The sequence below is a fragment of the Megalobrama amblycephala genome, unplaced genomic scaffold, assembly GCF_018812025.1.
Source record: "Megalobrama amblycephala isolate DHTTF-2021 unplaced genomic scaffold, ASM1881202v1 scaffold422, whole genome shotgun sequence".
Lineage (NCBI taxonomy): Eukaryota > Metazoa > Chordata > Actinopteri > Cypriniformes > Xenocyprididae > Megalobrama > Megalobrama amblycephala.
In genome coordinates, this window is record NW_025953370.1 from 1 (window position 1) to 27,766 (window position 27,766).

General features: G+C 39.2%; 1 protein-coding gene across 1 annotated transcript; it reads right to left on the reverse strand.

The window, feature by feature from the left end:
• Positions 1–22: 22 nt before the first annotated feature.
• On the reverse strand, positions 23–11,026 carry LOC125261516 (ubiquitin carboxyl-terminal hydrolase 47-like). Its single transcript, XM_048180069.1, has 7 exons — positions 10,726–11,026; positions 8,861–8,927; positions 8,298–8,391; positions 8,111–8,226; positions 7,938–8,005; positions 1,293–1,406; positions 23–531 (listed from the first exon to the last, which is right to left on the reverse strand). The coding sequence occupies exons 2-7, from the start codon at positions 8,877–8,879 to the stop codon at positions 421–423; spliced, it is 522 nt and encodes a 173-aa protein (XP_048036026.1). The 5' UTR covers positions 8,880–8,927; positions 10,726–11,026; the 3' UTR covers positions 23–420.
• Between the last annotated feature and the right edge of the window lie 16,740 nt (positions 11,027–27,766).

Genomic DNA, 27,766 nt, shown 5'->3' on the forward strand with positions numbered 1-27,766 from the left:
ATTGAGTTCATATTACACTGCAATAATTTAATATGAAAACAACAGCATGAATTAGTTGTGCTTTCTTTCTTCACAAAGTATTCATGAAGCAAATACAGCATTGAACAATTAGATGCAAATCAACAACAAATTATTACTAACTAGTTTAACACCCAAACAAAGTATATGTTACAACCACATGAGGATTCTGTGACCAATCAAAAGAGAAAAGAGTATTTGCATTATTATTAAATTAATGACCCAGTTTTTATAACTTTTCAGTATTTCAGCTTAAATGCTATTGTGTATTTTCTTTTTATTTAAAGTATGGAAGAGTTTATGTACTGCAGTTTTACTGTTAACAGAGCCATTTTAAACTGATTTACTTAAATGTAAATCAATCCACACTATATTTCACAAATTATTTAATTGAAACAGATATTACCTGATAGAAAAGATACTTGCCTTTTTACAGACTGTGCTGTTACAATGAAAACAATTCAACGGATACTCTCCACACATTTGATCAATATGTGCCTCTACAGCATCTTCCTAAATGGAAAGAAATATTTCAAAATAAATAAATAAATAAGATTGCACTGTTGCACTGATCATTCGATTATTGTGACGTGCTTGTACATTAATACACATTTAAAATATAGACATATATTCAACAGAGTCCCACTGAAGCCATGTTTCAATGAGCAATGGAGCAAAGATCAATGTTGTTTAGATACATATGACATATTGAGTCTCATTCCTCATTTTTATGATTAATAATGAGTGTTTTGCATGGTAATGGATATGATAATGTTGATATGTTTGGTTTCGGCAGAATAGATCCATTGCTGCTGCTGCTACAGAGCAAGTACGGGGCTTTCTATAGATCTGCTCCAGTAATTCATGTGTAGTTCATATTGGCAGCTGCAACTTCTACAGCAAATGCTGTGTTTGAAGGTTGAGCAGAGAGCTGATACAGCAGGAACCAATCAGCTGTGCTTAATGAAGCTTGATGAGCGCTATTTGGATAAGAAAAAGCTTTTGTTTGTTACTGGAAAGTGCTCAAATGAACTAAATTAAATGCTATTTTTATGTTTTTGAATTAAAGGTTCACTTTAACAAACATGTGACCAAATATTTATATTTAATGAATCTAAATGAATGAATAATGAATCTAAATGTCACTATTGGCTTCATCATAAGATTGATGAATCAGTATGAACACCGTAAACATTAAACATTAGTGAATCAGCCCTACTGAGAGAATTTAAACACTCTTAGAGAGTAATTCAGATGAGCAAAGATCTGCTTACCACATCCTGAGAGTCTTTAAAAGAGACTGTCAATGAGAGAAAAGCCTCCAAGCTTTCTTGCTTGTGTCCGCATGACCTCCATGTTATTGTGGTCTTGATTGTGCCCTTAAAAATCTACAAAGGTGTCAAAGATTTAATTATGACCACAGATATATGCATGCTTTAATCATTCTTTAATCATGTTAAAATAATCACAATAATTAAAATAATCATCACATTAAACTGCTCATAAACCTTAATTGTGTCACATGACAACAAGTGGTTGAGGGGTGGTAATTCAATATAAAATATATTTCTTTTAAATAAAGCAGTGCCCTAATTGATACTCAATTTAACAAAGCATCAGACCCCAAAGGGCAAATGTGGCAACAGAAGCAGGAGACATGAGCTGAATTTGAGCTGAATTATGACAGTCTTGTAGAGCTGCTTTACAGCAGAATCTCCAGTTTCCATCATTGATTCTGATATTTTCCTGATTATTACAGTGAAGCTGCTTTGACACAATCTGTACTGTATGAAGCGCTACAGAAATAAAAGTGACTTGACCTGATATAAGAACTTGAAGACCCACAAATAGTATATGACTTCAGAATACATTAAATGTCTCAATAAGCAGTTTAAAATAATGGTTTCCAAACTCATGGCAGGGTCTCACTGGCAGATGAGGACTCATTATCCTTCATTACTTCCAGCTTTACGCAAGAAGTTCCTAATTTTGTTTCAGAAGTCTCCTAAAACAGGTTTACATGCATCAAAGCTCAAAAACACTTTCATTTTCTCATTATATACATTGCACATCACCACATTTTTCAATGATTCTTAAATGACGCATCCAAAGATTCACGATGGTGCGTTCCAAACGGGATATATCGCCCTCCGAAGGGCACTTCGGAGTGAAAACAATCATGGCCGCCATATTGAAGGGTCGTTCCAAACCGAAGTGCTCAAAACTGGCCACTTCAAAGGGCCCTTCGGAATGAAGGACTTCGAAGGGTACAACTGAAGGACACTTCGGGCCCCCATGATCCTTTGCACAGGGAAGTTGTTTGTCATCACAGAATGGGTACAGGAGGCTCAGAGTTCGATTTTACCTATAAATGTATGTATAGTATTTTTCTATACTACTGTAATATTTATACGAGTTAGATTTGGTACATTATTATGGTCAAAACGACATTGTACTTCAACAAAAATACTTTACAGCTCCCTTATCAGTCCATTCAAATGATTAAAATACATAGATGGTGCGATAAACCTAGAATAAATAAATAAATAAATGAGTGAATAAATAAATAAACTAACGTTAAACAAAGGGCGCAGCTTGCACAATCTACTCCTCCTTGATTGTCTCGTTAAGATGACGCTGAAGTGCGTTCCAAAAGAAGAGTTTTTTTGACCCCTAAACCCTTCATCCCTTCGAAGCTCTCACTCCGGAAGGTAAACCCTCTGAAGGGATTAGGGCATAGGGATGAGCCCTTCCGAATGGAACGCAGGGTCTGTCTCTCTAAACCCCTCTTTCCAAGTGCCTGCTCTGCTCTGATTGGTCAGATTGTGATTGATCTACTGCTTACAGTGTGTCTGAAACACAGCGCCCATTACCACAACTGAACTTCAGTTCTGGAGGCTTCCTAGAGCTCAATGATTGGACACACTGTAAAGACAGTAACAGTGGTGTTGTTTGTACCATATCAATCCAAGTGTGAGTCCGATGATAAAAACACTGGAAGAACAGGTTGTGATTCTGAGGAGCAAATAATGGTCCAAATAAATGGTGACATCAGAAAGGATGCTAGGTGATGAGCTAGAAATTTCAACTTAGTTCAAACCCATAGTGGTCCTTCAAGCCAGATGAGACAGCTTCAACCCCTTAGACTCCAGTGAGTCCAGTAGCTGGATTATCCCGTGTAAGCGTAGATTTAAGAATAGCATTATGTGATGCTGTATTATGGTTTTTAAATAGTTTTAATAAACCATGCATCCTTAGAAAACTGTCTAAGAATGTGGTTCATGGATGCTCCTCTTCTGGTATTGACAGCCCAACCGATATCTTTACCATGGTTCAAAACGCAATGCATAGCACAATAAAATGATTGAAATTATAATATGACATAAATTTCATTAGTATCAAATCAGGCAGATGTGTCGATGGTGGTCAAACTATTAATGCAGCGTTAAATGTATAAATAAGCCTTAAATAGCCAAAACTTTCAGGTTTGTGAACATAGGCTAGCCTAACTGAAAGAAATGCACGGGATGCATCCATCTAGGGCTTTTTTTCTTTTTCGCTTCTCATCGCCAGACATCAGTTGCATTTTCGCGGGAATAGTTGTCACAAGTCTTCAGCCAGCAGCAAACTCGAGGTGAGGTGAGGTGGGGCGTGGCGCGCGTGCGTGCGTGCGTGCAGGCATTGAATGGCGTGTCGCGGAGTGAGGGCATCTGAACTCGACAAAGCCGACCTTTTTTTTTTATTTGTTTTATTCAGTAAATATATTTGTTTGACAGGGAAGCTGTGCGCAAACAGGAATATATATTAATTTATTAAAAAAAAAAAAAAAAAAAAAAAGCACCCCAGAAAAAAGGGCACTTTCTCTCGAGGGAGAAAAAGGGCAGGTGCTCAAGCCCCTTTTTTGTCTATGTATGCACGTGCCTGCTGGCATGGAATGTTTTGGGCCCCTACCAAATTAACACTTTGAGATCTGAGGTATCGCCGGCGATACCACCGCGGTTTTTTTCTTACCAGTGTGAAAGAGACTCAAAATACTCCGTCAATGTTGCACATACAATTAAGAGTTATACACCATTTTAATTTGTTGAATATCTTCTTTTATTTGTGTACACTCAGAGTAAAAACAAAATGTTGTGCTTTTTGCAAAATAAAGAAAACTAACATGATGCATGATCTCTCGTCTCCCTCTGAACGAAGTCCAATCTGATAGTTCTCAGAAAATGAACTGTAACTTAGTGAATACTAATCACAAAAAAATTAGACTTATGTCTAAAAAAACGATGAAATGTCAGGTTTTAAATCGTGTAAGTCAAATCGAAAACAAACATTCTGTGTTTATGTAATCTGTATGAAAAGAGAGCCATGTCAGAAGTCCTTGATTCAGCTCATTATCCGCTAATGCGGCCACACCCACGGAGCCAGCGCTATTCAGACGCAAATTCTGAGACAATACATGCATACATCGTCTCAATCGTGTATTTATTGTCTTGAAAAGTGTTTTGAATAGCCATAGTTAGCGATCTCTGGCCTCTGTTAGTTCGGTTAGTTCCTGCCTATTCTTCTTTAGCAGGCATTTGTGGACTAAAGGTGCACAGAGCGCCCTCCGGCTGCAAGTATGAATTGAAAACACAGTATCCAGCACTCATAGTAATGACAATAAATCCTGAATAAATATTACTCCTCTGTATAGAAAATTGACATAAACATACGAGAATCCATCAATATTTCTCCAAATGTGCATGCTTTTAAGCTAAAAGCCTATATGAAATGCCATAGAGGTAACATAATTGTTCAGACACTTTGCATCACAGAAATACATTATATTTTAAAGAATATAATAGAATACCATTATTTTAAATTGTAATAATATTTCACAGTATTTCTGTTTTTTCTGTATGTTTGATTTACACCATAATGAGCTTGAGACATGATCACAGAGGGGTTTTTTTCACAGCCTACCTGACTGAAAGAGCTCATTATTTATGCAGCTCATTAGAGCTCTTTATGTCTTCTCAGGTGAGAATCATCCATTATTCATGATTATTCACGCCTCCACGCATACTGTGTTTCTTGACCAAAGATGTTTTAGAAAATTTAAATCTCTCTATTGTTTTATATGAAGGAGTAGGAAGGATAATTTTTACATAATTTTGAAGCAAAAACTCTAGTCTACAATCTCCAATACCCAGAAGTCTTGTGAACACAGATTTAATATATATTTTTTGGCTTATTTCAGTGACTTAAGTTTTTTGTTTTTTCAATAACCACGCATAAACGTTATTCCTTCAAAAACACAAACATGTACATACATGTTCCTCACATATTATGGTAGCCTAGTTTGTGCTGAATACAGTGTAATGACACTTTTCCCATTAATATGTTTATGAACAACTGAAAAAAGCACAAATGTCAGGGCATGTCAAAACTTCTCCAGGCCCCAAATCAGCCTCAGACTCCAGAGGGTTAAAATAGGACAACGTTGTGAAAAAAAAATTGCTCATGGCCGTTTCCATGCAAAACTTGCATAGTAAAGCATAGTAAAGCATAGTAAATCTGTTGTAATGAGAACATTTTGTTCAGTTTAGCCTCCATCACATTAGACTGCTCATAAACCTTTATTTATGTCACATGTCAGCAAATGATAGTCAAGGATCCATGTGAAGTAAGTTTGTGCAGGTAATGAAGAAGCAGAAGGCCTCAGTGAAAGAGATCAAAACTAAAATATAGCTGCAAGCAGTAATTATGGGGCCAAGCACAAAAGCAGCACAAGAAGCCAGCCTACATGGCTGGGAGCATCAGACCAACTGCAACAGTGAGCAATTAAAGACGTATTAAGATCATTTTAGGCAAAAGAGCTGAAAAATCACAAATACAGTCAATAATAAAGATTTACTGGTTCATCTCTTTCGACCAATAGGTGGCGCTGTGATTAAATCAATGAAGTATGGTCAGAGTGAGGTGACAATGACACTCGCAAAGTTTGGTGTCAATGTATAAAAGCATTGCAGAGATACAGCCTCAAGAGTCATTTTGGCATTAAGCCTCTAATTTGTTGCTGTGGTAAATAAATATGGTTTCATCTATTAACATGAAATCCATAACATTTTACCAGCATGGTCTGACAATGATACGATTCGATTTTGGTAAAAATTGGACAAACGGTTTAAGAGTAGTTCAAAAAAGTATGTTTTTAAAGAAAATCAAAATGACTCACAGAAAGTTTGGCTGACTATGGCAAAATTGGCATCAATGTTCTCAGCATGACCCACGTAATTAGTTAAGATCAGTCTCATTACAATAGGCAAAATTTATTTAAAGCTATTAGCATTTTTCAAAAATTTCATTATACAATTTGACTATAAAGAGGCGCCATCTCAAAACCTATTGTGTGCCTTCAGAGCATGGTGATGATGATGCAAATCCAGAGTTTCGTAATGGTACATAAATGCATTCATATAATATAGCATTTTATATAATAATACTGTATTGTAGTTAATGGAAATTTCATGTTTTGTTCAATTATAGCGCCACCAAGAGGCACAATCCCACCATTTTTTTTTGTGTGTGTGTGCTCAGGGTGACCCCATGCATGTGTGTATCAAATTTGGTGCAAGTATCTCATTTCGTTTTGGAGTTTAGACATTTATATGTAAGAGATCATAAAAAATGACCCATGGACGACTTTGTTTTGATTTTTTTTTTGCCACTTCCTATCAAAATTTTGACATTTGGGCTGAAACTTGTGGTTAACCAGCTTAGGTTCCGTGTTTCCAATGCTGGTTTCGTCTCAATCGGACAAACGGTTTCAAACATATTCGCAATCGTTTTTAAGCGCTAAATCACCATGCCGCACAAACCGTAAGTCGAAACCTAGCATGTTTGGTATCGTTGGACTCGGATTCAGGAGTCTAAGGATGTGACTCCTGTGAAAATAAGTCAACCAGATCAAAAGTTATAAACATATGAGAAAAAGATTCTCCACTAGGTGGCGCTGGTCCGAAACTTCTCAGGCTCCTTCAGGGTATTGTGCTGATGACCCATACTGAGTTTCATAATGATACGCAATTGTGTTCGTAAAATACAGCATTTTAGCATAAAATTCAAAATGTCCAATATGGCCGATATGGGAAAATTGGATATCATTTTGAAATTTATGATTTTTGGACAAACCCATCAGAAGTTATAAGCAAAAAAAGCTATTTTTCATATCTCCGAACCGGTAGGTGGCACTGTGCCGAAACGCTGGAGGTTGCCTCAGGTCATGCTTGTGATGACATGTACCAAGTTTGGTCTGAATATGATAAAGCGTTGCAGAGATACAGCATAATATCTATTTTCGCAGGTGCTACGTAAAATTTGTTTGCATGTTTTTCGAAAACGGTTTGAGAAATCAACTTTAATTCTTTTGAATAACTTTCTTCGGCATGATCTGAAGATGATCTGGTTCAATTTTCATGAAAATCGGAGGAGTTCGAAAAAGTAGGTTTTTCAAAAAATTCAAAATGGTGGAAAAATTATCAAATTTTAATTTGTCTCTAACCTTTACAGTTCAAAAGTTATTAACATAAACATGAGTGCAAATTTGGACAGCTGGTGGCGCTAGAGGGATTGAGTTAGAGACTCCAAATTTGCTATGGACACAGTTCAGACTGTCCTTTAACTGTGTGCCAAATTTCACAACTTTCCTGCATACGGTTCTATGGGTTGCCATAGACTTCCAGAGAGAAGCAGAATAATTAAAAAGAATGCCAACGATTACAACAGATGCCTACACACCTTCGGGGCTTGGCCCCTAATAAATAGTCAATCTCTGAACTATCTCTGGAGAAACACTTCCAGAGCTGAACTGCTGTGAGATGATTGATGCTCCTCATGAAAGAGACAAAAGATGACAGAATAATCCAGAAGAAACTAGTTACCTCAGAGGATCCAGGAGTCTGATCAAGGATCAAATGCAGAAGTTCTGCTGCATCTTGTTCTTTATGAACTTGGGTTTGATGGAGAGAAGCACATAATCAAACACTGATAATGAATAACTTTTATCAACAGGAATATTGACTGAATGCTGGAAACATCAATAAAAGAGACCAACCGTCTGTAATGCCGAGGCTCTCTGTGATCCCAGCTGCTGAAACTGCATTTTTCTGTGTCTCCAATTCATTGAACAATTTCTTCAGCTCTTTAATGAAGTCATCATCAGATGAAACACTACAGAAGACATTGAGTGTTTATTGATCAGCAGTTGTTTCCACTGCAGGAAGTGAAAGACGTTTCTTTACCTCTCGACATGTTCCCTGAACTCCTTCGTCATGAAGAGCGTCTGAAGAACTGCATTCAAGCAGCAGGAGCCTTGATTCTCCAGCCCACAGTGTCCTTAAGTAAGAAACACATTATTAACACTGACTGACGTCAATCCAGCTGACCAGAGAAACTTCAGAAACACATCCAGCAGATCTTACAGCATACAGAGCCATTGAGTGTCCATCGAGATCAGAAACAAATGTTGACTAGCTTAAAAATGAGTAGATCTGGACACAAGTCAATCAATATTCATCAGCTTTAACAGCAATGAGATGAAATGTGAGAAGTCATCTATCATTGTGTTAATAATGTCCATCTTCAGAAAACAACCCAAATATAAATGTTTGAATGAAGATCAAACCAGAAAACAAAGCAGATCATTGTGACAAACACAGACAGTAACGTGAGCATCAGAGCTTTACTGTAGCAGGAGCTTCACATCTCCTCATGGATTCAGAGACGGAGAAAGAGTTTTCAGATCATGATTCACAAGCTTTATGGAAGGAGGATTTTCAGATCAGATGAAGGTTTTATTTCTTACCGCTTATCTGGGTGTTCATTGAGAGACTCTGGAAATGATCCTCTCTGGGTTTCTGTGTCTTCAGGCTCTGAAATATGTTTTAGAGGAACTTGATCAAACCCAAAGACTGTTTCTGACTAAAAGACAGTGTCAGTAATGACTACTGAACATCTGTACATCTTCTGTCCTCCTCTCTGACAAGACAATTTGACGTTTGTCATTAAAGTCACACTGCAGGACTGTGTGCCAAATCTTCTGACACTGCCAGAATTTCATCCCAACGGTCATTAATCGGCTGTCGGTGAACATGTCAAACTAGCGATCAAAGACTACAGTTTTTAGCCTAGGATTACAGGAATCGTTTAGGATTCTCAAAATTTGTCTTAGACAAATGTGCACCCGGCTTACGATTTTTAGTTCATTATTGTCATGTATGTTGTTCTTTGTCCATTCTCATTTGTTTAGTTGGTTGATATTCCATGTTTATTTTTTATTTTTTTACTCACTCATGTCAGCTCAGAGAGTCTACTGTTGTGAGAACAATTTGTTGTCTGTGCTGTGGATATTTCAGAAAAAAGCTTGCTTCTCTTCACATATATTCAGTTTAACAGCTGTGTAACTGAACTGCTCACATTTTTATTGACGCTTAAATTGTGTTGTAAATTCTGAATTGGTAAAACCGTCTGAATCCACTGGCATTGGTTTGGACTGCTCTCTCACTGAATCACCTGATGATCCTCCTGTGTCTCTCAGATGAAATCCTGCAGGCGCTCGTGTATTCTCTGTCCGTACAATAAATGCTCCTCCTTGAATGAGTGCGGATTTCTAGCATATTTAGCTGAACTTCTCAGGTAATATCTATGGTTTGAGGCGGCCAGATTCAGAATTTGAAATGGACTGAATAAAGCTCTCTCCAAACGTGACATGTGATTCCACACTGACTGACATATGCGCATGAATCACTATCACATGCTCACGCTCAGAGCAATATTGTTTTATAGTATTAAAATATTTCGAAGGACAAAAACATGCACTTTATCTATTGTCTTTTTGTAAGTTCAGCTGTCACTTTACTTTGGCGTGAGGCCTTATGTGCTCGCACACTTGACCCTTGCGACAGTTCTGTCGGACACAGTGATTAATATGATTAGCCTTTGGCTTGACTACATTATCAAACAGCTAATAATGAGATGCTAATGTTACAAAAACCATGTTCTGTTCTTCATCTGAGAGTCAGACAGCTTCTAACAATCAGTATCCTTACAAACGCTTTGAACACTCAGATCATCAGTGCAGAAAGGCATATAGTTCGTCATCACATCGTAATATACATCATAGACCCGCCATATTGCTAAATCTATACGATTTTTCATATCAACAGAAATATATTCCAGGATAACCTGGTTTCTCTCGAGGCTCTCCTGCTTCACAGCAGTCACAGTTAATGATATGCTAAAGCCTGCCGGTTACAAGGTAGTTTGTTTGTCATAAATATCAGTGGTTTCAAACCGCGGGTCTTTTTCACTGAAGTTTTAAATATAAAATACTCAGCAATGGTGTTGACTTATGAATTTGCACATTTGCACACTTAAAGCATTATAAAAACACCACATAGATATAAACAACATTAAAAATTTGATTTTCACCACAGAGCACTTTAAGTGCTGCGATCAACTAAAGTTTAAAAGTTTAATTCTCTGTTCAGTCTTGCTCAAAGTCAGACAGAAGCTGTACACTCAGGTTAGGCAAATGATGTTGAGTTATCAACTTTTAAAATACAAATTAATTTTTTTACATTTTACTAATTGATCCTGACAGATGTGTTTCTGTGAGGAATCTTTGATCCAATATATAAATAATTTTTTCATATTCATCTGTTCTCTTACCTGTTGTCCTCTTCAATGTTTCCTCGTCAGCTGATGTAGAACCAGAAATCTTGTGTTTGACGTCTATTTCTTTTAAAACATAGTAGGAAAATGAGAAGAACTACAAATCGTATTGCCGTCTGTAAAGCCACATCAAGATTATCGATTGTATCATTCAGTATATTCAAGAGTGAATATAGTGTGAATATTCAAGTGAGTGGGAAAATGTCATTTCTGTTATTTTCTCTCCTCAGTCTGTTTTTCCTTCACTTTCAGATCACTGAGTGTTTGTGTTTGACTCTACAGCACCTAACCACAAGATCCTCCTCCTCTGAGCTGAAACAGAGCCGAGCAGCCATGCAACACTTTCTGCTTCCTGTAGTGACGCGTGTGAACTTTATCACAGATGCAGTGACACAGATTTGAGTGACAGGTGCACTAACATCAAAGTCTAAACCAGGGGTTCTCAACTGATTAGAGCTGGAGATAAACTCTGCAGGAAAGAGGATCTTGAGGCCCAGAGCTGACAAACCCTGCTTTAGGATTCGCTGTTCTCCTCCTGAGCATCAGAAATGCATATATCTATTATAACAGAGACAGCTCCAACCGTCGCAGGGTCACAGAGGGATTACAGCATGTCTGTGGCTGCTTGTAGAGCATGGAAAACAAAAGTTTTATCCGAATTCAGAAATGATTTCCCGCTTTGGCGGAGGAGGCAACAGCTTTACTTGAATTCAAAACTTTTCAACTCGCAAGCAAAGGTTTCAGAGTCGCAAACTGCACAAAGAAAAACACAGTTTTACTCACACTGCAAAGAGTTTTACTATCAATAACTTTATTTTTGCAATTAAAACAGATTTTTAAGATAAAAGACCTTTTTATTTGCATAATTTTATTTTTATTTGCAATATAATTATTTTTGCTTTCAAACACAGTATGTTTGATTGAATAAAAAAGACACAAAGTATCTCCATAGACAACAGTCTGTTCCATGCAGTCGCAGCACAGAGCATGAGTCACGTGACGTGAGGCGAGAGGCGTGAGACGCCATGAAAGAGCGATCAAGCGAAAATCCTGGCAGCAGCAAGTCACAGCGCCACTTCCGGGTGAATCCCTAGATGGCAGATTTCCTTTGGCAGCTGTCACGGTCTTTCTCGCCGTTTCTGCTCTTTGCCCGGTAAAAACTAGACCGTTCTCAGTGGTGTTTTAAAATAATGAGGCAAAGTTCCCACAGGGGCCTGTACCATGAAGCCGGATTAGCTGGCTAGCCAGGTTTAAGATTAGTTTGCGCCAATCCTGGGTTTTAGGTACCATGAAAGTAATTTGACTTTTAGCGGTGTTCATCACCATGGTAACTTACGCTCCACGGCTAACCTGCTCCGGGGCAGGTTATGTTCTGAATAAGAGATCTCAAACTGAAATTGGACCAATCAGATGTGAGCAAAATGACACTGACACACCCAACACAATAAAGTCACTCCTCCAGTTTCTCTTCCTCCAAATTAAATGTCATTATGTAGTAAAAACACTACACTATTTAATGATGAAATTGTCTGGTTTTAATGATAATTACTTAGAATTATGTTATGGTTTATATATGATTTGTATAATCTATATTTTTATTAATCCATTACACACATGCAAGTTTAGTTTAACATTTGTTATTAAGCATTTAGTTTCAATGAATATTAATATATACAGATCATATGTAATATAAATAAGGTGTAAATATACTCTTTAAATATGACTACATGTAACCTTGTATATTTGAGTTTATATCGCTATATATTATCAACTATATAAACTAACTTCACAACTATCACTTGCACTGATAGAGAAAGATCATTTCTTTTATTTGTCCTCTTTCACAGACAAGTATTTTCCATTAGTGTAAATGTGTTTAAATTCTTCATTTTCAGCAAGAGAGTTTTGACTCTTGCGAGAAGTGAAACATTGTATCTCTCTGTTGTAAGGCATGTGATTGGCTGTTCACCACTGATGTCACGGATTCATGTGCACGCGCTCCACAAACTCAGGATCAAAGCCTGAGTTGACAGAGAAAGTTGATGATCAGCATCATGGTACCAACAAAGCCGGATTGGAGTGGTTTGGTTTTGTCTACTCGAAACTAATCCTACAACCCTGAGTTTGTTCAACTACCATCATGGTACAGGCCCCTGGTGTATTATTATTATTATTATTATAAAGTTTTTATGTATCAGCTGCCAGAGTTCATGCCAGGTACCATGAAGTTTGTCACCGTTTCAGCTGTAAACGACACTGTTTTTTATTTAAATAAAAGATTTGAGGATGCATGTTATCCGCTGGTTTCACAGACTTGAGCTTAAGCTAGTCACAGACTAAAATGCACATTTGAGCTGTTTTAACTGAAAGCATCTTGTACTGACATATCTTAAAATATGTGCCATTGTTTTGTCTCAAGATGATCACCAGTGATGTGTTTTTCTAGGGTAGTTTATAAAAGCTATTTAAATGCCCTAATTGAACTAAGGACTAATCCTGGCTTAATCTAAGCCCCGTCTGTGACACCGGCCTATACCAGCAAACAGATGTGACCAGAATATGAACTCAATAAGCTAAATTGCATAAGCACTTTCCCATAAAGAACATACACACATAAAAATGAGTGTGTATGTTCTTGAATATATACACACACACACACACACACACACACAACATTTATTTATTTAATGTAACACTTTAATTATTCGAGTGATGCACTGATGTTGTTGTTATGCAGTTTCAAAATACAACATATGAACATGTTTGAAAGTAGGAAAAAGTCTTCTTGTGTGTCTAATGGTGCAAAAATACAACATAAGGGCTCCTATATTGCTGTTCTGTCATCACTCATTTTGCAAGCCAAATCTCTCCAAATCTCTCTTTGAACATTGTCTGAGACAAGTTGACCAAACCTCTAGGAAAAATCAGTGCTTCTTGCAATATGTGAAATATTAAATTCTGAATGCCAAGAGAGTCTAACATATAACTACATTTTTACATAAAGTCTTTCCATGGATTCAGTCCTGCGAAGTCCTCTACCTGTGAGAGTAAAAATTAAAAAATGCATTTTTTTGACATGCACAAGAAGTAAAATTATGCAATTTGTGATTCTTGATATTTATTTACTGATAAAAAATATCAGACATACTTTTTTTTTTTTTTTTTTTTTTAAAAGCAGTGATTTACATCTGAACAGGATTATGCATTTAAAAACATAAATCATACCTTCTGCTCCTTCATCACTAGTTTCACCTTCTTTTTTTCCACCTTCCGTTCTCATCACAAAGATAAGAACAGATCCATGTGTGATTTCATAAAACCCAAGCGTTTTCTCATCATCCAGTTGATCAGTTCCAAAAATCACCCTTATGCGATCAATGTCTGACAAAAGAAAAACATTGACAACATATTGACTGGAACTGACACTTGAATATCAATATAATTTAATACAAATATCACTGAAACAAGAAATTCTGTTTATGAACAGATAATTGCTATAAAGTTACTCTGCAGTTTAACTCTTGTCTTAAAATGCCAACAGTAAAAAATACATGATTTGTTTTATCTCTGGGTAAATTAATATTTAGCTTACCAGGTGTTTCAGGAGCCACACGTTTGAATTTCTCCTTCACTTCTCTGACTTTAGTATTATCAAACTCTTCTGATGAATCCGCCACATCTAACACTGTGTCTCTCTCGTCATTAAACCTGATGAAGAGTTGAAACGCCATTCTGAATCTCCTTTAACAGAGAATTATCATGAACCGTTAGATCGATGTGAGCTGTAATTCACTGACGAATGAACCTTAACCTGTTCATCTTCAGGAGGATGTTGATGCGCTGAAGCTGCTGTCGAAGTCAAAGCGATTGTTTCATTTTCACTCCTGTGACGAGAGAAACTGAGCTTTTTACAAGAAAGAAAATCAAGGAAACTATACATCTAAAACTGTGTTGATAAAAACACACACGGTGTGAACTCAAGTGTACCACATCCTGTAAAGATGACGCGTGTTTCATTATGGGTGTGGATGAACATGGGTCTATAGGGACAGAAGCATTGTTATAACTGCAAAAAAATGAAGACAGTTAGAAAATAAATGTCTAGCAATGTAGAAATCTGATCAAATGCACAATAAAAAATGTGTGTGTTGCTAAAGCCATTGACACAAACAGGAAATGTATTGATGCAAGTAAAATATGTTAACGTAAGCAGAGGCCAGCTCCAGACCACAACCCTCAGAAGATCAGAAGAGACACAAACTGAACATGTACTGAGAAGAGAAGCTTTTCACAACACAGACTGTCTCAAAGCAGCTTCACACTGACAACAGGAACATTAATGGACAGATTACAGCAGCTCGAGGATAAAGTTATAATCGAGCTAAAGTAGGTTTTCGATTGAATCCCTTCTGTTGTAAAAATCATTAATTTTTAATTTTTTTAATTAGGAGCCGCTTAAATGACATCTTTAATTCTAACTGAAAACCGAAGGCTTTTAATGCTTTCTTGTCATTCATTTGCATGTTTAGTCTAAAGGTTTGTGTGTTTGAGTGTGTGTGTGTGTGCAGACGCTTAGTCTTTTTTACAAAGTGATATTGCCAATTTACTCGTAAATTCACAGGGATCGTTTAGTTGACACTTCATCATGTCTAGATGCAGGTCCTTCATCTCATCTGGATACGGCCTGGATCTGCCAGACTACGGTAAACCTCGGGAGAGACTAATATTAGATTAAATGCTAGGGGTGTATTGGCACACGTATTCGTATCGAATCGGTTCGGTGCATGTGTGAACTGAATGCATTTCATTGCAACTTTAAGGTCTTCAGTTTAAAATAAGCTCTGTGTTTTGTAACTTTCGATAACAAAGTGACATCTTTCAAGTTTGATCCATTTTATCATGAAATTCAAACAGAAAGTGCCGTTTTGACGCTCTTTAATGACAGATCTCTGCAGATGCGCCTCAGGAGGAAACGCAATCATGTCTTCCTCATTAATACTAGTTACAGAATAAACATGAATGAACATTCAAACATTGTTTCAAATGTGGAAAGACATCAATAAAACAGCTTTTAAACAATGTCACGTATCATTTACCTCAGAAAAGCCATAAGAAAGTGTCCATAGCTTGTTAGTTTCCAGGAGATAACTTCATCGCTAAAGTCACTATATCACTATATCAGCCTATATATTCATTATATTTTACCTAACCTGTTAGTGATGACGTATTGATTATGTGTAATAATATGCCACTGTGTACAGCCTAAATGATTGAATTTCAACAACAAATTAGAGTAAAAACATAACTTTATAATTGGATTTAGAAGTTAATGCAGACACTGCCTCATGTGCAGCCTTGCTTGAATACAATTTGTTATTTGAGTGTTGATTTTTATATATATATATATATATATATATATATATATATATATAAGTTAAGTTTAAGTAATGTTTAAGAAAGGGCTCCCTATAGTTTTAGTTTTTATAAAAGTATTAATATTTTTTATTTATATATTTTGTATAATATTTGAGAAGGTCTGTTTAGCTTTGCCTAGTTCCACATTGAAAGCATGAAGGTTATCTTTATAGATGTTATAGTGGATTTCAAGTTTTGGCTTGCGTTCAGTTTATCTGCATTGTCTTTTCATACTTTCCTTTTGTTGAGTTTCTCCAAGGTGTTTTGTGTCTGCCACTCTTCTTCCTGACTTTCACTGGAGCAAAATCATCCATTACACTTTTGAGTTAATGGAATCAAGGAGAAAATCAACACAGTCGCAGATATGTTTGGTGTTAAAGATACAGCCTTCATGAACAGCACACTACTGTTCTCATTTAAGACACTTAAATGTAATGAATATAAAGTTTCCTTGAAATAAAAACAACTGAACATGTTGAATTATTATACTAAAGATGATGATCATGTCTAGTAAACTAGATTCAAAGTCATGGAAATATTAATGCGATCATACATGTCAGAGCAAAAGCCACTGCTGTTTGAACAGCTGAAAACAAATGATCTATTTCAATGTCAGATTCACAATCAATCCAGTTATTATGATCAGTATTAAATCTACGTCTACTGTGCTGGAGTGTGACGCAGATGAAGTCAAACAATCACACTTTCCAAACTTCCCCGTTTGACCGACTTGAACCTGAAAACTGACATTCAGAGAGAGAGAGAGATGCAGTAAAGGAGCTGATCACTGACTCATGGCCTGATTACTCTAGGCTCCTCCCACTCGTCCTCCTCCACCAATCAGAACGCTGGAAGACTCATTGATCACAGCTGTACTGGAGTACAGGAGCTTTGAAAAGCTCTTGTGGTGAATCAGTGTCTGTCTGACGCGCTCGCTCAGATCTCTCTCATTTCCTCCCTGCGGTGTGGTAATATAATGTTTCCTCCTTTCAGCTCCAGTCTCTTCTGGGCTGTTTGTTCTTTTGGCTTTTATCAGTTTGGGCCTCTATGTTGGGCTCATTATGGAGGAACCTTTTGACACAACCATTTTCAGTCTCTTACCCATTTGCTCATGAGTTTCTGTCCAGCTAACAATCTCCATGAAGAAAAGTTTGGCCTCAGACTATTTCAAACCAGAAGAAAAGAAGTGGATATTTTTCAGCATTGATGATGTTGCAGTAAGAGATGCTTGTGTTGGTCAGTGAATCCTGAAAACAGACGCTGTATGGCGGTTTCCACACTTCATGAAGCAGCACAGCCATTTTCAGCTGTGAGGAGAAGAAAGGTTTCTTGAGCAGCAAATCAGCATCTTAGCAGGATTTCTGAAGATAAGTGTTTGTTTGAAATGAACTCAAGATATAATATTGTATGAATGAAACACAGTAAATCTAGAATAAAAGATCCATAAAAAGGAGGAAATATCAGTCTTGATTCCAACAGGAGTGTCTGTAAAAACAGAGTCCAGTTCTGAACAACTCCATTTGAGCACTTTGAGCAAATCAGATGTGGTAGAAATACATCATGTGCAGATAAAAACATGAATATCAAATACTTATTTCTCAACACTTACAAAATAAGAGTAAAAATTCCCAATCTTCTGATCAGATGTGTGGAACAAGAAGCCGTGAATGAAATGACAAAAGCAGCTGATAGCAAACAGGTAAACTCTGCGTTTGGTAAATGAATGATCTGTTGATTTCTCCAGCACATGCCCAGAAAGAGTCCCAGCGCACACAGCGATCCACGACACTCGCTGAGGAAACACCAGCGCCACCTAGAAATCAAACACTTGATGCTTCTTACAGTCACTTCTGAATCACTACAGGTTTATATTTCCCCTACAGAAACACAGAACGAGGCTCGTGTTTGATCCTCATCGAGAAACGGCTCAAAAGTAGCTTCAAAAGTTAAAGTTAAATATCTGGTTTCTGGTTTAAGTGCATAAACATGAATTCATTAAAACACTTGATTTAGCTGCTGAAGTGTTGATTACAAGAAGACAATAAAGAACGGCACATTTTGAACATGTTAATTCTACATGAATTCTTGTTGATGCGCGACTGTAAAAAGCACCAAATGTTCTTCTTAGTGAGATGGACACAGTGTAAGTAAACAAAGTTGCATAAATGTCAAATGATGGTATTCTAGTGTGATCATCAGCACATTTCTACACTACAGTTCTACACGAGATTCAAGCGTGCTCTTTCAGATTGATGATTCTCTGCGAAATCTCAAAACTTGCCTCTTCAGAAAACAGAAATCTAACATCTCTTTGTGAAAATGTAGAGATCAAGCACACAAGAATGGAGAGATGTTCCAGCAGTGAGACAGTCTTCTACTCCGACAGAAGAATCAACAGCGTTCACGCACGGCCGTTTCGTCTCGACTTCAGAAAAACACTTCAATCACGTTTGATGTTGTTTCTTAGACTGCACACTCCGTGACCCACCAGCTGAGAAATACATTTCATAGATTGGATAGATCACCTGTCTTCTGCATTTCAAATCTACACATTGTGCCTACAATGAGGCTCAATATGTAACGGATGCCACGGACACTATAGCAATCACACCAGACTGACTGGAAACAATGCAGTCAAGAGTCTCATTTACACTAGTGCTGCAGGTTCAACATTCACTTTATTGAGGATCAAATCAGGTTAAACAGAAACAGCAGCTGTTGAGAGAAACTCACACACTTGAGAAAGTTCAGCACTAGATGTGTCAATACCTGGGTGAATGCTCCGGTCCAGATGTTATAATAAAGGACACCTCCAGCCCCTTTCTCTGGCCGAATGTGACAATTGCGGAAACTGGGTGTTCCATTTTTTTTCTTTCTTTCTTAGAAATGACACATTGTAAACAAGGTCAAAAATGTTTACAGTTTTTACAATGGAAGAGGGTGGTGTTCTCGCCTCCCTCTCAGCCTCTCCCACCAGTTTTGACAGCCACAGCTGCTCTCGCTGCCTCCTCTCTGGCAAAAACTGCTAAAAAAAAAGTTTGCTGGAGGCGCTCATTTTGTGTGTGTGTGTGTGTGTGTGTGTGTGTGTGTGTGTGTGCCTCCGAGCATTGGGGGGGCCCGTTTGCTCTACAAACTGAATTGTGAGCTCCTCCCCATGAGCGCTGGCGTATCGGCGCAGGCCAGAGAGGGGATGATCTTGAAAGTGCAGTCGAGCAGCACAACTGGCACGTCGGCTTGATCTCTGAGAGACAGAGAGACTGAGAACTCTTGATTAGATCATGTGACACAGAAAATGAAGCATTATGGGAATAAAAGCGTGTGGTAACTGAACGTCTGACTCTAGTTCTGTATTAAACGGGGCTGAAGCGCCTCCTACAGAAATCCATACGGGTCGCTACAGGTTTGTGTCACGGAGCGTCTCGCCTGTTTTTCCTGTAATAATCAATGGAAAACATTCCCAGACACTTATATGGTTTCTAGGTGGAGTAGTTTGAGCACTATTAGTGCGTTTATTGAAATCTCACATTCCCAGAGCGGAATATGAAGCATCTCCTGAAACAAAAGCATAAAGCTGAACTCCAGTGTGACCAAATGAAAGTGTTCCAGCTCTAATATTAAAAGGACACATTTGGTTGTTTCACGGCCGGATCTTGGGCAATACACACAATTTCTCAAGAGCAATTTTTGAAGGGGACGCAAATAATACAGCCAAAATTTTACGTAAAAGGATATGTTACGTTACACACAAGAAAACCTTACTACTGTTATTAGTGTGGCATGGAGACTGTGCCATTATGCTCAATGTTTGTTTGTTTTTTGGTTCAATGAAAAAAAAAAACTGACCAAAATATTCTTCAAAATCATTTAATTTATTGGAATATTTTTAAAGTTGTTTATGATGAATATTGAGCAAAACACACAACAGTAAACCTATTAGCCTTATTACAGTTAACACTTATGCTTATCACAATGTTAGTTGTTGTTAGGTGTCTTACTATCCATCAAGCTCTCGTAAACAAGCTACCAAACAAGCTAGGTAAAATTATAATCGCTAACATAGCGGATTCAGACAAAAATACATCAGTTATCGTCTTGTTTTTTTTGTTTTTTTGACTAATTGCGTCGCCTGTATGTATTAAAGAGAAAATAATCACTTCATCCGATGTTTCTATAATTAAACCGCTTTAACAGCCTACTAACTGGAGTTTCTACTGTCTGAAGAACTGTTCACTCTCCCGCCGGTGCCGCTGGACTTGAACACACGCGCGGTGGACCAAACCACTGTGAGGCAAGGGAGGGGTGACTGAATGTTTCTAAACTTAAAACGCCCGTTTGCGTTTGTATTGCTTTACTACATACACAATTATTTTATTTACAATACCTAGCGTGGTTTTAAATTATATTTTTCCCTGCCCTTTTCCGCCCCTGCTACAGACTAACTCTTCTAATTTCTACAGCAGTTTCCATCTCTCTAGAGTTTCCTGTTTCTCTGTCATCACACACTTTCTGTGCTTTCAGTCTCTCTCTCTTCTTCAGCTCCTCCAGAAAGAGCTCCTGGCCAATTTGACCTGTGCTGTGAATCTAAGGCTGCGTTTAACATTAACATGCGACCGGAATCTGGATGTTGTCCACATGATCACCGTGATTTTGCCAAGTAAGACATGTTCCTAGAATGTCATCTTTGTTTCCAAACGCAATGACTTCAGTTTTGTCTTTGTTTAACTGAAGGAAGTTCAGGCACATCCAGTTTTTAACTTCGTCAATGCATTGGCACAGAGAGTCAATGGGGCTGTAGTCGTTAGGTGAGAGGGCGAGGTGGATCTGGGTGTCGTCTGCATAGCTGTGATGGGCAATTTGGTTCCTTCTCATTATTTGGCTCAGTGGCAGCAGATACAGATTGAACAAGAGCGGTCCAAGGATTGAGCCTTGAGGGACTCCACATGTCATGGATGTTCACTCAGACTTATGGATACTCACATAATAACCTCTCCATTCTGAGTTTGACCTGCACCATTTCAGGACCATCCCAGAAAGCCCGACCCAGTTTTCCAGCCTGTCGAGAAGTATTCTGTGATGGACAGTGTCAAACGCAGCACTGAGGTCGAGTAGAACCAGCACTGATATTTTACCTGTATCAGTATTTGAGTCAATATCATTTATCATCTTTACGAGCGCTGTCTCTGTGCTGCTGTGAGGTCAGAAACCAGTTTGAAAGTTGTCAAAGTGTCCAACTGAACTTAAGAACTTGTTCAGCTATTGAAAACAACTTTTTCAATGATCTTGCCTTTGAAAGGGAGATTTGAGATTGGTCTGTAGTTGCTCAATATGGTGTTATCCAGACTGCTCTTTTTCAGGAGGGGCTGAACCACTGCCGTTTTCAGAGAGTTTGGGAAAGTCCCAGAAAGAAGTGAGGCGTTTACCACTTCTACAAGATCTGCTTCTAAACAGTTCAACACACTTTTGTTGAGTTTCTCCAAGGTGTTTTGTGTCTGCCACTCTTCTTCCTGACTTTCACTGGAGCAAAATCACCAATGACACTTTTGAGTTAATGGAATCAAGGAGAAAATCAACAGAGTCACAGATATGTTTGGTGTTAAAGATACAGCCTTCAGAAACAGCACACTACTGTTCTCATTTAAGACACTTAAATGAATGAATATAACGTTTCTTTGAAATAAAAACAACTGAACATGTTGAATTATTATACTAAAGATGATGATCATGTCTAGTAAACTAGATTCAAAGTCATGGGAATATTAATGCGATCATACATGTCAGAGCAAAAGCCACTGCTGTTTGAACAGCTGAAAACAAATGATCTGTTTCAATGTCAGATTCACAATCAATCCAGTTATTATGACCAATATTAAATCTACGTCTACTGTGCTGGAGTGTGACGCAGATGAAGTCAAACAATCACACTTTCCAAACTTCCCCGTTTGACCGACTTGAACCTGAAAACTGACATTCAGAGAGAGAGAGAGAGAGATGCAGTAAAGGAGCTGATCACTCACTCATGGCCTGATTACTCTAGGCTCCTCCCACTCGTCCTCCTCCACCAATCAGAACGCTGGAAGACTCATTGATCACAGCTGCACTGGAGTACAGGAGCTTTGAAAAGCTCTTGTGGTGAATCAGTGTCTGTCTGACGCTCGCTCAGATCTCTCTCTATCTCTCTCATTTTCCTCCCTGCGGTATGGTAATATAATGTTTCCTCCTTTCAGCTCCAGTCTCTTCTGGGCTGTTTGTTCTTTTGGCTTTTATCAGTTTGGGCCTCTATGTTGGGCTCATTATGGGGGAACCTTTTGACACAACCATTTTCAGTCTCTTACCCATTTGCTCATGAGTTTCTGTCCAGCTAACAATCTCCATGAAGAAAAGTTTGGCCTCAGACTATTTCAAACCAGAAGAAAAGAAGTGGATATTTTTCAGCATTGATGATGTTGCAGTAAGAGATGCTTGTGTTGGTCAGTGAATCCTGAAAACAGACGCTGTATGGCAGTTTCCACACTTCATGAAGCAGCACAGCCATTTTCAGCTGTGAGGAGAAGAAAGGTTTTCTTGAGCAGCAAATCAGCATCTTAGCAGGATTTCTGAAGATAAGTGTTTGTTTGAAATGAACTCAAGATATAATATTGTATGAATGAAACTCAGTAAATCTAGAATAAAAGATCCATAAAAAGGAGGAAATATCAGTCTTGATTCCAACAGGAGTGTCTGTAAAAACAGTCCAGTTCTGAACAACTCCATTTGAGCACTTTGAGCAAAGCAGATGTGGTAGAAATACATCATGTGCAGATAAAAACATGAATATCAAATACTTATTTCTGAACACTTACAAAATAAGAGTAAAAATTCCCAATCTTCTGATCAGATGTGTGGAACAAGAAGCGATGAATGAAATGACAAAAGCAGCTGATAGCAAACAGGTAAACTCTGCTTTGGTAAATGAATGATGTGTTGATTTCTCCAGCACATGCCCAGAAAGAGTCCCAGTGCACACAGCGATCCACGACACTCGCTGAGGAAACACCAGCGCCACCTAGAAATCAAACACTTGATGCTTCCTTACAGTCACTTCTGAATCACTACAGGTTTATATTTCCCCATACAGAAACACAGAACAAGGCTCGTGTTTGATCCTCATCGAGAAACGGCTCAAAAGTAGCTTCAATAGCAGCGCTCGCTCTCGCCTTTGTGTACTAGACTAGACTTGTTCGGACCACAATTGTTCAGCGGATCATTGTTTGAGAATTTAATACAAGTTTCAAACTGCAGTGACAGAAATCTCTGCGTAACTGATGTGCGTGTTGGTGAAATGTGCTTTTCCAGCAGCCAGACAGTCTTTACTGACAGAAGAGTCAACAGCGTTCACACACGGCTTTTGTCTCGCTTCAGAAAAACACTTCAATCACGTTTGATGTTGTTTCTTAGACTGCACACTCCGTGACCCACCAGCTGAGAAATACATTTCATAGATTGATAGATCATGTCTTCTGCATTTCAAATCTACACATTGTGCACAATGAGGCTCAATATGTCATGCCAACACTATAGCAAACACGACTGACTGGTCAATGCAGTCAAGAGTCTCAACACTAATGCTACAGGTTCAACATTCACTTTCTTGATGATCATCAGGTTACAGAAACAGCAGCTGTTGAGAGAAACTCACACACTTGAGAAAGTTCAGCACTAGATGTGTTACCTGGGTGAATGCTCCGGTCCAGATGTTATAATAAAGGACACCTCCAGCCCATTTCTCTGGCCGAATGTGAAGATCTGGGCAACCGGGTGTTCCATTTTTTTTCTTTCTTTCTTTAGAAACACATTGTAAACATCTGTTTACAGTTTTTACAATGGAAGAGGGTGGTGTTCTCGCCTCCCTCTCAGCTTCTCCCACCAGGACAGCCACGGCTGCTCTCGCCGCCTCCTCTCTGGCCTGCTGTTTGCTGGAGGCGCTCATTTTGTGTGTGTGTGTGTGTGTGTGTGTGTGTGTGTGTGTGTGTGTGTGTGTGTGTGTGTGTACCTCCGAGCGTTGGGGGGGCCCGTTTGCTCTACAAACTGAATTGTGAGCTCCTCCCCATGAGCGCTGGCGTATCGGCGCAGGCCAGAGAGGGGATGATCTTGAAGGCAGTCGAGCAGCCCTGGCCGTCGGCTTGATCTCTAGGACAGAGAGAAACTCTTGATTAGATCATGTGACACAGAAAATGAAGCATTATGGGAATAAAAGCGTGTGGTAACTGAACGTCTGACTCTAGTTCTGTATTAAACGGGGCTGAAGCGCCTCCTACAGAAATCCATACGGGTCGTTACAGGTTTGTGTCACGGAGCGTCTCGCCTGTTTTTCCTGTAATAATCATTTACATTTACATTTATTCATTTGGCAGACGCTTTTATCCAAAGCGACTTACAAGTGAGGAATACAACAAGCGAGTCGTCATGACGAGGCAAATAGACAAGAAGTGCTCATAATACAAGTTATAGGCAGTGCTCAGATTATCCTAAGATACAATAGAGAGGGATTAGAGGAAGTGAAAGGATAGGAATAAGAAGGTGGTTTTTTTTTTTTTTTTTTTTTTTAAGATGAGGTTAAGTGCTCACGAAAGAGATGGGTTTTCAGCTGTCTTTTGAATATTGCCAGGGATTCCGCATTCCGGATGGAGGCAGGAAGATCGTTCCACCAGCAAGGAACAGTGAACGAGAACGTTCTGGAAAGTGATTTTGTGCCTCTCTGTGATGGTACCACAAGCCTTCACTCCTTTAATGAGCGCAGGTTTCTGGTAGGAGTGTAGACTCGTAAGAGTGAGTGGAAGTAGGAGGGTGCTGAGCCTGTGGCAGATCTGTAAGCAAGCGTCAACGCCTTGAATTTGATGCGAGCAGCAAGTGGTAGCCAGTGAAGAGAGATGAAGAGAGGCGTGACGTGGGCTCTTTTGGGCTCGTTGAAGACGAGACGTGCTGCTGCGTTCTGAATCATTTGTAGAGGCTTGATTGTGCATGATGGCAGTCCAGCCAGAAGAGCATTGCAGTAATCAAGTCTAGAAATGACCAGGGCCTGGACCAGAAGTTGTGTTGCATGTTCTGTTAGAAAGGGCCTGATTTTCCTGATGTTGTATAGTGCAAATCTGCATGACCGAGCTGTCTTTGCAATGTGGTCTTTGAAGGTCAGTTGGTCATCAAGGATTACTCCAAGATTTCTGGCCGAATTTGACGGGGTAATTGAGGATGTACCGAGCTGGATGCTGAAATCGTGATTTAGAGTCGGATTGGCAGGGAAGACGAGAAGCTCAGTCTTAGCCAGGTTGAGCTGTAGATGATGTTCTTTCATCCATGCCGAGATGTCTGCCAGACAGCTTGAGATTCGTACAGCTACTGTGGGGTCATCTGGTTGGAATGAAAGGAAGAGTTGTGTGTCATCAGCATAGCAATGGTAGGAGAAACCATGTGCCTGAATGATGGGACTAAGTGATGTAGTGTAAATGGAGAAGAGGAGGGGTCCAAGAACTGAACCCTGAGGAACACCCGTGGTCAGTTGATGAGCTTTGGATACCTCCCCTCTCCAGGCAACCCTGAAAGACCTTCCTGTGAGATAGGATTCAAACCAGAGAAGCGGAGTACCTGTGATGCCCAGTGATGAGAGGGTGGACAGGAGGATCTGATGGTTCACCGTGTCAAAGGCAGCAGATAGATCGAGCAGAATGAGAACTGATGATTTGGAATCAGCCTTTGCAATCCGCAGGGATTCAGTGACCGACAGCAGTGCAGTCTCAGTCGAGTGGCCACTCTTGAAACCAGATTGATTGACATCCAATTGGTTGCTCTGTGAGAGGAAAGATGACACCTGGTTGAAAACAACTCGTTCAAGTGTTTTTCCTATGAATGGTAGGAGAGAAACCGGTCTGTAGCTGTCTACAAGAGACGTGTTTAATGTGGGTTTCTTAAGCAGTGGGGTTACCCGAGCCTGCTTGAATGTGTTAGGGAAAGTGCCAGTGTGGAGAGATGTGTTGATAATGTGTGTAAGTGCTGGTAAAAGTGTGGGAGCGATGGCTTGTAGAAGGTGTGTGGGGATGGGATCTAGAGGGCAGGTGGTGGGATGGCTGGAGAGGAGAAGTTTGGATACTTCTGTCTCAGTGAGGGGGAGAATGAAGAGAGGAGGTGTGTGGCTGTGTGTGTGGTTGGTCTGAGTTCCTGTGTGTGTGGAGCGGAGAACTGACTGCTGATGGTAGATGTTTTGTCAGTGAAAAATGTAGCAAAATTATCAGCAGTAAGGGATGAGGTGGGTGGCGGTGGAGGGGGGCAGAGGAGAGAGTTGAATGTTTTGAAAAGTGTGCGTGTGTTTGGAGTGCTGTTGATTTTGTTGTGGAAATAGGAAGATTTAGCAGCATGAATTTCAGCAGAAAAGGATGAGAGCAGAGATTGATAGCTACTTAGGTCAAATTGGTCTTTTGATTTGTGCCACTTCCTCTCTGCGAAGAACATCAGATAACCAGGGATTAGAGGGAGTGGCACGTGCAGGCCTGGATGACAGAGGACAGATATTATCTAGAGAAGAAGTTAAGGTGGAACATAAAGTGTCTGTTGCTGTATTCACATCCAGACATGAGAATTGTGAGGGTGAGGGAAGAGAGGATGATACAGTAGAGGAAAGATCAGAAGAAGAAAGAGAGCGCAGGTTTTGTCTGAAGGTAACTGGTAGAGGGGTTGGTGGTGAACAAATGGGGAGTTGTAGATTAAAAGTAATGAAGAAATGATCGGAAATGTGCAGAGGTTTTACCAGAATGTTGTCGGTGATGCAGTTGCGTGTGTAAATGAGATCAAGTTGGTTGCCAGATTTGTGTGTACTTGTGGTGATGAGCCGATTAAGATCGAATGAGGCTAGAAGAGAGTGGAAGTCTGAAGCATATGGCTTCTCTAGATGAATGTTGAAATCGCCAAAAACTACAAGTGGGCTACCATCCTCTGGGAATGAGGACAGCAGCATGTCCAGTTCCTCTACAAAGGTACCCAGTTGGCCTGGGGGGCGATAAATTACTACGATATGAATTTTGACAGGAATTGAGATTGTAATAGCATGAAACTCAAATGAATTGTAGTTGCAAAGAGAGGAATGAGTAGAGTATTTCCAATTGTCAGAAATGAGAAGACCTGTGCCCCCACCCCTACCAGATTGGCGAGGGGTATGAGAGAAAGTGAAGTTATTAGAGAGAGCAGCAGGGGTTGCTGAGTCCTCTGGACGAATCCAGGTCTCAGTCAAGCCCAAGATATTAAGAGAAGAATTAGTAGCAAAGGCTGGAATGAAGTCAGCTTTGTTAACTGCTGACTGACAATTCCATAGACCCACAGAGACAGAGAGAGGAGTGTTAGTGTTAGAAGAGGAATAAATAGACCGCAGGTTAGAAACATTGCGCTGCCTTTTACGTGGGTTAGTGGAGCGTTGCCGAGAGACAACAGGAATGAGTTGAAAGCACATGCTGAGGATAAAGGAAAAGTGTGAAGGAAATGAAGAAACTTAAGTGCCTACCGGTGTCGTTGCTTGGTGGAGTCGCGCAGGTAGAGTCGCAGGTCTTTACCCGAGTCGGTCTTCACACGAGGAGGCTGAACGCTCCCGCTGACGCTTCCGCGA

What these genes read in the sequence shown, in the direction of transcription:
- LOC125261516 (XM_048180069.1), bottom strand. An exon ending in TTCAGGGAACATGTCGAGAG is followed by an intron (nt 8,227 to 8,297) that starts GTAAAGAAACGT and finishes TGTCTTCTGTAG; the next exon opens with TGTTTCATCTGATGATGACT. An exon ending in AGACTCCTGGATCCTCTGAG is followed by an intron (nt 1,407 to 7,937) that starts GTAACTAGTTTC and finishes ACACCTTTGTAG; the next exon opens with ATTTTTAAGGGCACAATCAA.